Source organism: Lissotriton helveticus, chromosome 3_1, assembly GCF_964261635.1.
Source record: "Lissotriton helveticus chromosome 3_1, aLisHel1.1, whole genome shotgun sequence".
Lineage (NCBI taxonomy): Eukaryota > Metazoa > Chordata > Amphibia > Caudata > Salamandridae > Lissotriton > Lissotriton helveticus.
In genome coordinates this window covers 983,636,547-983,651,666 of record NC_136061.1, presented here as the reverse complement: position 1 = coordinate 983,651,666, position 15,120 = coordinate 983,636,547, and the positions used below count along the sequence as shown (strand labels likewise).

General features: G+C 45.8%; 1 protein-coding gene across 1 annotated transcript in view; it reads right to left on the bottom strand.

Annotated features, from left to right (window-relative positions):
* Positions 1-15,120, bottom strand: part of LOC144824194 (lanosterol synthase-like) — a 227,102-nt gene that overhangs the window by 64,039 nt on the left and 147,943 nt on the right. The window contains exons 12-14 of the mRNA XM_078683350.1: positions 9,571-9,621; positions 9,059-9,208; positions 7,709-7,805 (exon numbers count right to left, since the gene is read on the bottom strand). Coding sequence (XP_078539476.1) covers positions 7,709-7,805; positions 9,059-9,208; positions 9,571-9,621 — 298 coding nt within the window. The remainder of the gene's footprint in view (positions 1-7,708; positions 7,806-9,058; positions 9,209-9,570; positions 9,622-15,120) is intronic.

The following is a 15,120-nucleotide window of genomic DNA, read 5'->3' as shown; positions in this document are numbered from 1 at the left end:
TCAGAGGGTTCAATTACCCCTAACTCCAGCATCTTGCTGACTTCAGCTCTGATGCTTTCCTTGACTTGGTCTGATTGTCAATAGATTTTGTTTTTGACAGGTTTACTGTCCCCAGTGTCCACATCATGGGTACACCAGTTGGTCAGATCAGGTGTCAGGGAAAAGAGATTAGCATACTGTTGCAAAACTTGTTTGCAGTCAGTCTGCTGTTGGGCAGAGAGGGTGTCTGAAAAGACTACTTCATCCACTGACCCATCTTTTGGGCCGCAAGAGAGGAGGTCAGGGAGATGTTCACTCTCTACTTCCTGTTCCTCATCAGCCACCATCAGCATGGTGATGTCAGCCCTGTCATGATAGAGCTTATGGCGGTTCACATGGATAACCCTTTTGGGTGTCCTGCTTGTGCCCAGGTCCACTAGGTAAGTGACCTCACTCTTTTTCTCCAGGATAGGGTAAGGGCCACTCCATTTGTCTCGGAGAGCCCTTGGTGGCACTGGCTCCAACACTCACACATGTTGCCCAGGTTGAAATTCGCCCAGTGCAGCTTTTTGGTCATACCTATGCTTTTGAAGCTCCTGGCTGGCCTCAAGATTCTTGGATGCCTTTTCCATATACTGAGCCATTCTGAACCTTAGGCCAAGCACATAGTCCACAATGTCTTGTTTGGGTTCTTGGAAGGGCCTCTAACAAACCTGTGTCTTTGCATGACTTTGATGACAAGCAGTCACATGTATGCCCTAAATTTGGACGGCTTTTTGAAATTCTTGTGGAGTTCTGCAATGATGAGCTGCACTTTGCGGTCGCGGATAGCTTTGTGATTAATGCTTGTGCAGAACTCACGCAATGCTAAATTGTTTTCAAATACAACATTTTCTAGCATTCGCAACAAGAATTTTTGATTCTATTAAGGACACTATCGCAGAACCGGAAGCTCAGATTATTCTGGTACAAAGCTGACCAACAACAACAGATGAAACATGAGGTATCGGCTTATAGTAAAACACTTTAAAGACTGAATCTGAAGACAAGTCCGCAACCTTTAGAATGTCTTCTAAACGAGAATCCATAATAAAAGCTTTAGACGCCATAGCGCCCCTCGCAGAATGTGCACCAAACACAGCAACTTCAATACCGGCTTCCGCCATTACCCATCTAACCCACGGGGCCAACGTGGCCAAAGAAATGGGTTTGAAGGGTTCTGAATAGCTAAAAGCACAGGCCCTAAAGAGTCGGCCCTGTGACTCAAAGTACGTTCCTCATACATTTCTAAAACATCTTAAAACACATAACTTTTCATTACGAGGAAAGTCAGGATACTCAACTGAACTTGACATCGTTTTCATCCTCCTGGAGATGACAAAAGAAACACTTTGGGGAGAAAAAATGCTGCCAGCCAAATCAAGAGCATGAACATCAGACACTGCAACAAAAAATGAGGCATAACAACATAGTGAGTTTTGCGGATAACTTTTAATGACAAATCTTTATTTTCAGGCCATGCTTCTAACAGTCTCAGAACCTTGGATACATCCCATAAAGTAGTGTACCTGAGTTTAGGAGGTCGAGAACTTCAAAAGTTTACAAACTAATGGATGAACACCATCAGGTTTCCCATCAATATGATCATGCCCAGCTGAGAGCGCCGATCTGAAATTATTCACCGTCCGATAGGACAAACCCTGACTTGCACATTCTGACATGAAATTAAGAACCTCTTTTAAATCAGATCCCACGGGATCCACCTGTCATTGAAGGCACCAACCCACCCATTGTTTCCATGATGCAGAATATTGTTTGTGGGTGGATGGAGCCCAAGCCTGTTGTATAAAATCAGCAGCCTCCGATGAAAGGCCCTCAATGCGGTCATGTTGCCGGAGAGCGTCTAGACCATAAAAGGTAACTGGTTCAGAAGAACCAAAGGATGCGGGAGCCCACTGGGTCCTGGAGAATCATCGGGAAAGAGGGTAACTGAAATGGAAGATCCACTGACAGCTCTAGAAGTGTTGGAAACCACGACTGTGTCTTCTACAATGGTGTGACTAGGATCACCGAGGATCCTTGACGCCTGATCTGAGCAGCAACACTGGGAATTAAGGCAAAAGGAGGAAAGGCGTAATTCCTCTGAGGACCCCAATGATGTAGAAAGGCATCCGTGCCCAGCGCCATCGGGTCCGGCCTCCAGCTGTAGAAACGGGGAAGCTGAGAGTTGAGAAGGGAAGCAAAGAGGTCTATCTGAAACGGGCCTCGAATAGTCGTGATCTGCAACAAAACTGAAGGGTGCAACCTCCAGTCGCTGAAGTCCCCGTGGAACCTGGAGTTCCAATCCGCGACGAGATTGCTCTTGTCTAGGATATATTCCGCAACTACTCTGATATTCTGGGGGAGGCAGAAGTGCCAAAACTCTCTCGCAATGTTGGCGAGGAGGCTAGATTTGTCCCGCCCAGGTGATTTGTATACCGCACTGCTGACACATTGTCCATCCTGAGAAAAATTTAACAATTGCTCTTCTGAGTTAGATTGATCATATGGCAAACGAGCCAGCTAACAACTCAAGACAATGTATGTGTAGTTGTAACTCTTCCGCTGACCATCGTCCGCCTGTGGCGAACTCTCCACATCTTGCACCCCAGCCCCAGCGGCTGGTGTCTGATTCTATGATATTATCGAGAGAAGCCCAGAAAATGACCTTGCCATTCCATGCTTCCATGTGGTCTAGCCACCATTGGAACTCGTCTTGAGCGTTTGGTTATAACGCAATGAGATGATCGTAAGAGAACCATTTCTGTAGATAATGAATCTTCAGGCATTGCAATGTTCTGTAATGCAGAGGACCCGGAAAGATGGCCTGGATTGACGACGCCAGAAGACCCACAATCCTTGCAAGGGAACGTAAGGAAATCATCTGTTTGGACAGTGTCGAGCGAATTTCCATCTTGATTGATTTTATTTTGGAATGAGTAAGAAGCAATTGCGCCGACACCGGGTTGACCTGAAAGCCCAGAAAGTCCATCAGTTGGGATGGGGATGTCATAGACTTTTTTAGATTCATAACAAACCCTAGATCGTGCAAAAGAGACATCATCTATTGTAAATGTGTGAGGAGGAGAGCAGGATCTTGTGCTAGAAGAAGCATGTTTTCTAGATAGATGATCATGTGAACCCCCATTTCTCTGAGCCGAGTGACCACAGGTTTCATGAGTTTGGTAAAGACCCAAGGGGCCGAGGAGAGGACGAAGGGAAGCGACAGATACCAGAACCATTGCCCTTTCCATTGGAATTGGAGACATTTCTGATTGGAGGGGCAAATTGGAACAGTGAGATAAGCATCTTTTAGGTCCAGTCGGATCATCCAGTCGTTTTCCAATAACAGGTCCCTCAACAGGTGAATCCCCTCCATTTTGAAATGTCTGTAGACCACAAAGGGATTGAATTATCTGAGGTTTAACACCAATCTTTGACCTCCTCCTTTCTTTTGCAACAAGAAGATATTGCTGCAAAAACCTTCCGCCGCGAAGGTTCCCGCAGCAATGGCCTGCTTGGTTAGAACTTCCTGCAGCTCTGAATCTATAAAAGTTTGCTCTTGTAGGGAAAAACAGAGAGGGGGAGGAGGAACTACCTGAACAGGTACATCGACCAACTCTATCTGGTAAACCTGTGTGTAAAACCCACGCGTCTGAGGTGAGCTTGCACCAATTGCTCAGGAAATGCTCCACCAGTGGGGGTCTATTCTCAGGAGCACTGACTTCCTCCTCTCAGAAGATAAGGGGAAGATAGCATTGCCAAGCAGGCAGATCGCATGCTGAGTCCAACCTGCCATGACTTCAGGGTGGATAGCCGCTCCAGTTTCCTGCGCATCCAGCACCAACTCCAAGATCTTGGCCAAGGGGCCGGAAATATGTAAGAGTTTATCTTGACATGCCCTAAGGGCTCGATCAATGCCTTTCTTTGGGTCCTTTTTGTATTTTTCTTAGGAAAGTCTGCATAGAGGAATACATTTCAGGGGTAGGAGCATTTTTATTGGCCAGGTCAGGGCAGGGACATTCAGGTCTGAGGTGGGCCCGAACCCCTTTATCGAAACTCTTGCGCAGATAATGCTGCATATAGTGCGCCACAGCTGGAGCGGGAGCCCAGTCAGAGGATCGGGGGTGGACAATGGCAGAGGGATCAAAAGTGAAGGGAGAGGGTTGGGCGGGAGAAAGGGAATGCTTGCGCTTCTTGGCGTGCTTACGAGGTTGTGACTCTTGGGAAGTGTCTAAATCGGTGTCAGTATCTGTAACGGAAACAGGGACAGAGGGTGAAGGATCGGGCTGGAGATCATCCGTTTGCACCTTAGCTTTGTAGAGCTTAGAATAAATCTGCAAATGAGGCATGGGGAGGCCAGGTGGTTCGGGGGGGGGGGGGGGAGCCGAGAAGGATTGGGAGTATCTGAATGTGGGGGAGGGGTGGAACCCATTAATTTGTCAAGGCGTTGAGAGATAGGAAGTAAGGTTTTTGGAGAGAGCTTTATCTAATTTCTTATCTAGATATTTGGCAATCATAGTCTCAAAATTATCATCAAAATAATAATCCTCGTCCTTCATGGGACCATAGGCAGCCAGTTCATTTTCGAGGACCTCAGAGATCGACATCATAGGGAATATAGCAATATTCAAATAACCATCTTCAGAGAAGAATCACAATATTTTCCAACCCTAACTCTCTGCTGAGAAAGGGTGTCGGTCGGGTGCGAAGTGCTGACGCAGAGAGGGCTAAAAAGATACCAAAAGGACTCCTGCAGCTAGGACTAATGGAGGGTAGAACCCTGCCTGCCTATTAGATGCAGGGCTTGTCAACAATTACTGCACTGAGGCCAAGCAGTTATTCAGAGCGTTGAGTAGTTTAGAGTTGAGGCAGCGCTATATTAAGTGGGTCCCTGCAGGGCCCGGTGCCGGCCAAAAACTCACTGCGTGCTGCCAGCCCACAATTATTCAGCCCGTGGCAAGGCTTCCTCCAGCATGGTGATCAGGAGCCTGTGTACGTGAATGCCGTTGCATGCAGGCCCCCGGGACATAAGCGCTAGCCCTGATGGGCTCGCAAAGTACGCCTCGCTCCCTGAGAGGAGGGGGAGGGGCCAGACCCTGCCTGGAGCAAAGCTCGAGTCAAGCGGGCATTGGGTCTTGAGTGAGCATGAATCGGATGAAGGAATCTAGGACTCAAAAGCGGGTGAAGCAATCATTACGAAGTAAAACATGAATCCTAAGACCCACACAGCGCAACACGCACTGTGGGAGCCTGACAGTACTAGGAAGATGTGCGTGAACCACAGCGCGATCCTAAGCATCAAAAACACAATCCCAGTAAAACATCTATACAATCAATAAGCATAAAGCATGAATTAACGCATTAAAGCAAGAACACCACAGTAATTTGGAAAAATGAACAAGGCACTTATCATGACTACTGAGCATCAAAGAAAGAGGCAGTCAGGATGGTGCCTTGCTAATTTGTATACTTTGGACTCTGTTTATTGGTTGATATTGGAGGCGTGGTTCAAAGCCTCATGGGATATGTAGTATGTTTATATGTTTTTTTTTTACTTTACTGTGTTCTCATTGGCTGCTGTTTGGAGTAATAAAGAAATTGAGAAGTATAATCGGAGCCTCCGGTCATGCCATAGAATCCGAGACACCACGGACAGAAGTAATGAGTATTGGTCATGGGCATTTGTCGGTGACAATCGAGACACGGCTTAAACACTGTAGTCTTAGGGGGACGCATGCCTGCACTCAATGTTTTGAGAGGAAAATTCTGTCAGAAGAACGGATTCACAAAGCTCCAGACTCACGTCGGATGGTGCAGTAAGACAAGCCACTGATGTCAGCACACAGATGTGGTACATATATGGGTCTCAACGTCACCTTGGGATGGGGGATGGATCTGATGTGAAGCTGCACTGTGCCACCAGCAAACTCACAAGGTGATTGCTAGCAAAACATTTCCTGGTCCAGTCTGGTGCCAGAGGAAATTCACACGGTGAGTGGGGTTAGAAATCGCTAACAGAATACGTGTCCTGGGTACTGCAGCTCAACTGGACCTTTGAGGGTGCCTGGAGAGACAGAGACGAGGAGCCCGACAAAGGAGTGGATGACATGATTTCTTAGTGGACGAAGAGCAGCCTATCCCGAACAGCACCACTGTCAGGAGATATGGCAATTGACCATGTTGGAATCCTAGCAAGACTCAGGCAAGATGTTTGCGCAGGTGGAATCAACCAGAGCTTTTCCAGAGCGTATCCGGATGGATACTAAATGATCATAGGAATTAGAGTTATTTAGAAGTTTTCTTGTGGGGGCGTTTTTGTGTCCTTCAGTGTTTAAGTTGGGGATCTGAACCAGATTAGTGCTAGCGGAGTTGTTAGTGGTATAGTTTTGTTGCTATTGATGTTTTTTGCTAGTTGCCTCTTTGCTTTGTTTTCTTCCTCCTTGCGTTTGGCCTTCCTCGACCTGTGATCTAAAATGGGGATTCTCAATTACAAGATATTATGGGGCATGGTCGAGGTGATGAACCATTCTCCATCTTATTTGTGCTAACAATTAATCGAAACATATAATAACTCTGTACAGCTCATCTATCAGTAAAAGGTCATTCTTGCAAAATAGAAGACTCCTAAATCCATATTCTTTCCATAAATTGTTTTCTAAAACCCATTCATTTTTTCAATTATAATCACAAAATCCTCGGTTTCAGTTCAAAACTCTTCGCAAAGTCCACCTTACTTCTTAACAATCATCTCTGACCACAGCATAGTAAAACACTCTAAGTTGTACTGCTGAAATCATCTTAGCAAGAATAACTGGTGTGCCTGCTGTCTAGGCATTGCCTGTCATTTGCTCCCCATATGAGACAAGGTCCAACATCCTGATCCCATAATCTACAAATAAACTGGATTGATACAAATATAACATGCATCACTCCTAATAGAGGTCCTAAATTTAATGTATTCTATATATATATATATGAGCTGAAGGTTCAAATAAGTATGCCTGTCAATTTTGAAACTAAACCAGATTTTCCTCAGTAGTTTTCTTATTTGGTGCTTTAGTCAAAGATGTTTTACGTTATTTGAACTTTTACCTTATTCTTTGAATGTCAACTAGTTTGATTTGGTCTAAAAAAAAATGACGGAATTCCATGAGATTGACACATACAAGCTTTCATGGTAAAGACTTGCTTATTAAAAGTTTAATTTCTGGAAGACCTTCTATAAGGTGACTATCTGGTTCACCCCAGTGATGTGTGAGTAAGTGCAGCGTTATCAACCTCGCCCTTCTACCACCCTGTAACCCTTCTATATTCCATCATTCTTCTCAATTTACTTTATTTCTTCTCTAGGCTATGATGCATAATTGTGTCTCTCTGCAGGTTGGTGGTTCCTATTAAGTTATAGGACCATTAACAATGTATATTCTTATTCTCATCATATAGGAACATGATGTAATCATTACTTGTTAGCTAATATTCTATACTATATTTTTCTCAGTAAGATGTCCACATGTATTTTGTGAACTGACGTATACTAATCACATTTTTTTCAATAAAGTAGGAATCCCACGCCTTCTTTAAAGCACCAATGCGATAAATGCCCACTGCGCCTAAACAGTGTGCGCCTTGTATCCTCAAGTAAGGTGTTTTGTCAGTGGTGGTGCTACGACAGTGAGAAAGATCTTACCAAACACTTCGGAGGGGTTCAGAAGCTCGAGAAGACGGCCGCCACGCTTGGTCTCATACGTAGCAAACCCTCCATCTGAGTTCCTCATACTCAATAACTGCAAGCGAGAGGAAGAGACAAAGAGCCTGAACGTGCAGGAAATAGGGAAATACAAACTTTGCAGTAAGTATAAAATCCCAAACAGGGGGGAGTCCTGCCTTCAAGCACTGTCCTAGTCATACACCACTTGTTTCTGCCCCACTTTACTCTCTCCAGATATACTTCCATCATCCCTCCCCTACAAGTCAACATAGCTGTGTCTAATACTCCCCATCTACCCTCAATACAGGCCTCAATACCTGTTCCACAAATTCTAACTTATATCTGCCTGCCAGGGCTGGCACTACAGCCTGGTGCACAAATATTTGGCTGGAATGGCAGGAGATAGGCGGAAGTAAAATCCCTTCTTCCAAGAAAGCATAGGGTTCCATAAATGCTTGGGCCGACTATGCTGCCTCCAACCTTTCAGAAGAGCTTCCTATAACCAGTGCACATATCTACCCTTCACCTCCCTAAACCTGTTACCACAACTAACCTCATTCTTTCTCTTCAATGTCACCTCCCAATGTTTCTGTATCTGTCGTATTTCCGGTGCATTGTTCAGCAAATATGATATACGGGGCAGGACCCCCAACAAACCTCCCATGTTTTGGTCCTCATGAGAGAATTCCTAATTCTTTTCTCCATGGCCATCCATCAGGTCAGTCCCAATCCCTCCTCCCATTCACAGCTCCTGCTTCTCTTACTTCTTACACCATCAGTTATCCACGAATGAGAAATGTGCAGAGTTCTGCTCCTGAATTGTCCACTGCTTGATGTGTGATAAAATAGTCTCCCCTATGTACAATCCACAGAACTGCAAAATGAAGCTATTTAGATATGTTCCTATTAGAAGTCTCAAATGTGTCCTTAGAGAGGTATCACCTCCCGATGGCTCACTGTCTGAGGGAAGGAATTAAATATCTAGACCTACCCCAGACTCTTCTAGAAAGATTGTGTGCTAATCCCCTCTTCAATGCCCAAGCAAAGGAATAAGATCTCTAGACCAAGCCCTTCAGTATCAAGCCTCTGGAGATCTGAAGAGCATCCTTTGATTGTCAATGCTAGGGAAGAACCTTCTCGCTGCAAACACAAGGAGATGATGGATGGAGCGCTAAAACCTTTCTGACACTCACCCACAGTCACAGATCTGGTTTGAATCCATCATCATTCTTTAGCTCACTTTGCCACCTAAGTTCAGACCCAGCTATATGCAAATCAGTCTTAGAACCTTCTCGCTCCCCGCATCTGAAGCTTCCACAAAGTACTCACCACATTGAGAGCGTCAAACAGACGATTGTTGGGAATGTGATCTGTTATAAATGGGCAAATTTCCTGCAGCAGCATCACAGCTTTGAGGCCCTCAGCAGTGCAGTCAGGAGAGATCCAGCCACAGTCCCGGGTGCTAAAGGGGAATCCTCCCTGTAAGAATGCAAGGCACACTGAGGCAAGGACGCGAAGGTGGCTCTGTTTGGACAGTCAGTGATGAACACACTTTAATCAAAACTGGAGGATATTAACAGAATGGGGGAAAGGGGGTGAGTTGGGGTTGATGAAAGGATAAAGGGGGGGATTGATGAGCGGAAAAGATAAACTGAGAAAAAAGGATGTAGTGATGAAAGGGAAATGGCAGAAAGAAGAGGGACAGCCCTTAAGGGAGTCTGAGTAGAATGTGGCAGGTGTGAGGATTAGTATGGTGGAGGAGGCAAACTCATCACAATGAAATCACAAGGGACAGTTTGAGAAATGGTGAAATCACAGGAGCTTGAAAGGCGAAGACATACCTTATTCATCTGTCGATAATACTTCTGGTAGTCAGGTGGACTGTCGGGTATCTGGAAAATTAAATAGGAGAAAATCAGAAATTAGGTACCAGGGTATGTTACCGATCAGTAACACTCATTTAAAGCTTGAAATCTTTCAGAGCTTGACACCCCTTGCAACTTTTTGCCAAGCTGCGAGTGGATAAAAACAGAATCTATAGTCAAACATCCTATTACCACTTGCATATGTCTAATTAAATGGAGATAACATTGACGGACACCAGAATTAAATCAGCTTCTACATTACGTAGTGATCCTCTCTGGAGCTATCGCCTTTAAGGCACAGTTTTAGGCACCATCTTCTCCTCTGTTGGTGGTGGTGGCTTGGATGTGGCATCACAGGTGCCAAATTATAAAGCTCGGTGTTACAGGAAAATAACTCTATCTGCAGATTGGATCTTTAAAATATTAGCACGTTTTGCAATAATGAACATGTGGTATGCTTTAAATCAGTGGAGATAGAAATAAAATCAGGCCTGGACTAGGATTCTGGGCCATGAGGAAGCAGGCAACATCAATGCAAGATTTAGACATTAGGACAAAATGAATAGAGTTTGCTCAGCTGTGGTTGGTCTTGAAGGGTCAGCAGGTTCCTTTGGAAGAGCCAGGCTTCTCCGCCTACCTTCTAAAGCTGACATTGGTTAATAACATCCTAGCAAACCAGATATTTTAGTGCAACTTTGCCAATGTAGATTTCCACTTTAATAGCGCTATTGTGTCATGCAAAGGTATTAATAAAGAAGCAGGTGCCACCTTTAAAAATTTCTGTCAAAATTATAGTTACAAGAATGGTGTCCTGCCTCATGCACTAAGAGATGGAAACACACGCACACACTCATTTGTGGAGGGGTCGTCATCTGCAGCAAAGATCAGAATGCCAATGCTGAAAACAATTCTCACAGGGAAAATTAGCAAAATGATCCTGGACATCACTGTCATGTCCTCCAGGAAAGGACATTGTTATATAAGTAGGTCAGCGGTCTAGCTGGTCCAGACAGAAGTGAGATGCCAGGAACTTCCTGGGTGGAGACAGGAAGTACTAGTTTCAGTGTTGCCAGATTGGGCTATTTCCCTCACAAATGGGTGACATTTTTCCCATTTGTTCAAGAAAGAGACCAAATTGCGGGCGGCTACTTTTGGGGCATTTATTAGCCTGTTGTGCGCATTTGTTTAAGCGGGTGCCTCCGCAATGCCAGACTTCATTGGCTGCCAGCCCCGAGCAAATGGGCACAGAAGGTGCACTCCACAGCATGACTGGCCTGATTGGCCAGTGTGCCGCACTGCACGCACCACCTCAGAGGATACAAAAAGTGTACCTTAATGTTTAGGTCCTAGGGCTGTCAATCTGGTAGCATGCGAAAGTGCTACCAATGACGGCCCTGCAAACTTTATTGTCCAGAGTATGTTTATGTGTGTGTCTGCAAGCACACCTGCTGCAACGTGTTGCCAGCCACCATAGTCAATAGTGCCATGGGTGTTCAGTCTGTGGGTCACGGGGCCGTCAATCTTGTAGCGAATGAAAGTACTACCAATGACGGCCCTGGCAATAACTTTTGCCCACCACCTGCGGCACTCTTCAAAAGTAGCTGTCACGCGCTATACACGTCGGTCTCTCGGCGCAGGCGGTGGTGAAGTGTGTCGGGATTTGCTTTTTCAAACTGTCAATTCCCGTCACTGTAGTAGAGATACAGTGAGTCACTGAGTGAAACCAACACGACAATGGACTTTAAGAGTCCCACTTCGGGAGAACGATGGAAGTTGGAAATCAGCCCCGGTAAGAAAACAGGCAAAAGGGCAGAGGATATTGACAAGGGTGGAGGAGGGCTGTGAATGAAAAAGGAGGAGCACTAATTGAGGAATATTATATGGGAGGAAGACGCAACTGCTCCTAAATATTGGCAACCCCCCAGTGCTATGTAAATTCCCACCAAAGATTATTTGAATATTGTGAATCCCTCTAAATGCAACACAGGCCTCTTGTGGATACTGCGAGAAGCCAGCCTGAATACTGCATGCCCCACCTAAATTACATGAAGCCCTGCATGCAAGAGCCCTTCCTCATGCTGACCGATGTCACCATGCATACTCTGTCACCCAGCGTGACTCCCCCACCCTGTCCCTGCTCCTGAATTCAGTGCCAGGCGTCCCCAAAGTCTCTACGTTTATCACTTTAATCTCTGCAGTGGATACAACTTTTCAGATTCCGCACATTATTTACTAAGCGCTAATTTCTCGTGTGTTAATCCAAATGATCACACTGAACTACACCAAGACTACATGTCCTAGAATTAACCAAATAGGTAAATTAACTACTACGCTAGAAAAGTAGTGCTTTTGATATGGACCCTCATGATAACCTTAATATATACTTAATTAAATATACCTTGTGTGTAGCCCTCTGCTACCAATGATTACCCCGTGACGTTTCTCTGAATTTCTTAAAAAAGAATTTACTGGGCAGCCAGGGGGTAGCCTGCCCGAGGGCATCTTAGTGGTTTACTACACATACAGTTCCACTCAAGGGCCATATTCAATCCTGGTCTGCAGGCTTGTTATTTCTGTATATATGCAACAGTACACTATGATCGTACAATAGGTTGCTGTGTTGTGAATAAACATATTTGGAACAAATTCACTTGTTGCTCTGCAGTACACTTTGGCATGTAATGCATATGTGTCTCTTCGGTAGGAACTGTGCCAGCATTGCTCCAGAGTGTAAGCTAAAAGAAAGAATCTTCCATGAGCCAGGAGTTTAGAGATTTTTTTTTAGAGAGGCTTTTCGTTAAATGAAAGATGGAAAATATACAGTGGCAACTTTTGTTATCACGTGAAGATGCTGTGAGCCCTATTTATTTATTTGACTGTATATTTTATCATGTTAACTAGACCGCGAGGTAATGGAGTGCTTTATTTAGATGTATAAACAGATTAGTACATCCTGTTACAGTATTCACTTCATTGTATAGAATAATGTAGGGCACCATCTCACTATGACAACGGGGTGTGTTTGATTGACCATTTAGCAACATCTTTATTTCTCCATACCAGAGTGGCACCTCCACTGGTCGAGGCGCAACCCTTCATTGCTGCTCGGTGGCAGAGCTTGGTGTGCTTGATTTGCTCCAGGCAGTGTGTTTTTGCAAGTACTGCTACACCTTTGCCCCCTTCCATCCCTCTGCCCCCTCCCATGCTCTGCCCCAAGGCAGACATTGCCACTTCCAAGGATAGAAAACATCTTCGCTGCCCTCCACATGTGTTGTGGGGGCAGATCGGACGACCTGGCTGTAGTAGTGTCTGAGCAGCATTTGCAATGTCCCAGTGCTGCTCAATGCATGGGTTGTCTCTTGAAGCCTGTCTCTGGCCTGTTAGTAAGCAATTTCAGGTGAGCAATGGCCATACACAGGAGCAGGGAGGCACCGTCTACATACTGCTTACTTGCTATCATTTGCGTTGCCAGCAGCAGAAGTGTGAACTGCGACGCTGAGAACCGCTGACACACTGTGGTGGCAGTAATGAACAGGTCTTTAAAAAAGTAATCGAAGAGTAGCACTGTGCTTTTATTTTGATGTATATGTTTTCCTTTCATTGTCCAAGTAATTATCTTGAATGGTGTTCTTAGCGCAAACAGATTATATTATTTGTCTTAATAAATAGCAATTGCTTAAACTTTGGCCATTTATGCATCAAAAATAGAATCAACTAAAGTTATTTTAAAAATGATTCTTCTATTACACTGCAGCCATTGGTTAGGAGAAAGGCTGGTTAAAAGGAGATAAGGAAAAAGAAACTTGCATGAAGAAAACACTTGAGATAAATCATCTTAAGAGGAAAGGGACACACACAGAGGAGGCAGAGGAGTTAGAAGGGTGATGATAAACACAAAGAGGAGGTGGGTGGGATATGAGAGGAGAGCAGAATATGCATAGAAACGCTAAAGATTCAAAAAGGACCAATTTTAAGAAAGGAAACTAAGATAGACAAGGAGCAGTGAGAGGGATGTGATGAGAGGAGAGAGACGTACTTAGCAGTAAGACAGAAATATAGGAAGGGAGGCAAGACTGGTAAATGGAGCAGAGATAGACAGATAACAGGATGGAGAGATGAAAAGACAAACGAAACAAAAGTTAGAAAAGCAGCAAGATTAAGAGGAAGAAAATGAAGGGAGAATGAAGAAGCAAGAGGGAGAATATGGAACGAGGAAAGACTGAGTTGGTAAGGGGGGATGAGACTGGGAGAGTAGAGGGTGGGATGGAAAATGGGGAGGAACAAGCCAATAAAAGAAGAGAGAGGAATCAGTACCAAGCTGCAAGATGGAAACAGAGACGAAGTGGAGATGATGTCAAGATAGTTTGAACGAGTAACAAAAAAGGGAAGAGAGTATTGTGCTAATGCGGAATGTAATGTTTGCTGCACAAAGTGCTGAATCTGGTGGAGAACCTACAGTTTATTTTACATAACTTTCCTTGAGGATGGTACTCACAGGAAATGTCACCAGTGGATTACCCTTCTTTTGTCACTTTCTAGAAATTTGAGGATTTCCAATTAAACACAACTCAAAATAAGGCCCAAGCCAGGGCCAGAGACAAAAAATGCTCCTATTACGCTTAAAACACAAAACCAGCCATTAAAAGTAGAAGGGGAATGGTTCACACCTGCAAATGTTGAGGATCTTACTGCAGGCAATCACCGACTGCTGCCATATGTGTTAATGGGACATTATTTTACTTACCTGAGGCGACGCTCCATACTCCACAGCTCCACAGCTTGCCAGGAGACTCAGCCCACGCCGCCACCGCCGAGAGTCACCTTACCTGCAGTTTGTTGGCGCCGCCGCTCCGGGACTACGAATCCCGGCAGCCTACGCGGCGGCGCGCGTCAGTGACACCGCGAGGGCGCCAGGGGAGGCGCACATAAGCGCCGCAGGGCCGGCGGAGCTCTGGGACATTATTTTACTTACCTGAGGCGACGCTCCATACTCCACAGCTCCACAGCTTGCCAGGAGACTCAGCCCACGCCGCCACCGCCGAGAGTCACCTTACCTGCAGTTTGTTGGCGCCGCCGCTCCGGGACTACGAATCCCGGCAGCCTACGCGGCGGCGCGCGTCAGTGACACCGCGAGGGCGCCAGGGGAGGCGCACATAAGCGCCGCAGGGCCGGCGGAGCTCTGGGACATTATTTTACTTACCTGAGGCGACGCTCCATACTCCACAGCTCCACAGCTTGCCAGGAGACTCAGCCCACGCCGCCACCGCCGAGAGTCACCTTACCTGCAGTTTGTTGGCGCCGCCGCTCCGGGACTACGAATCCCGGCAGCCTACGCGGCGGCGCGCGTCAGTGACACCGCGAGGGCGCCAGGGGAGGCGCACATAAGCGTCGCAGGGCCGGCGGAGCTCTGGGACATTATTTTACTTACCTGAGGCGACGCTCCATACTCCACAGCTCCACAGCTTGCCAGGAGACTCAGCCCACGCCGCCACCGCCGAGAGTCACCTTACCTGCAGTTTGTTGGCG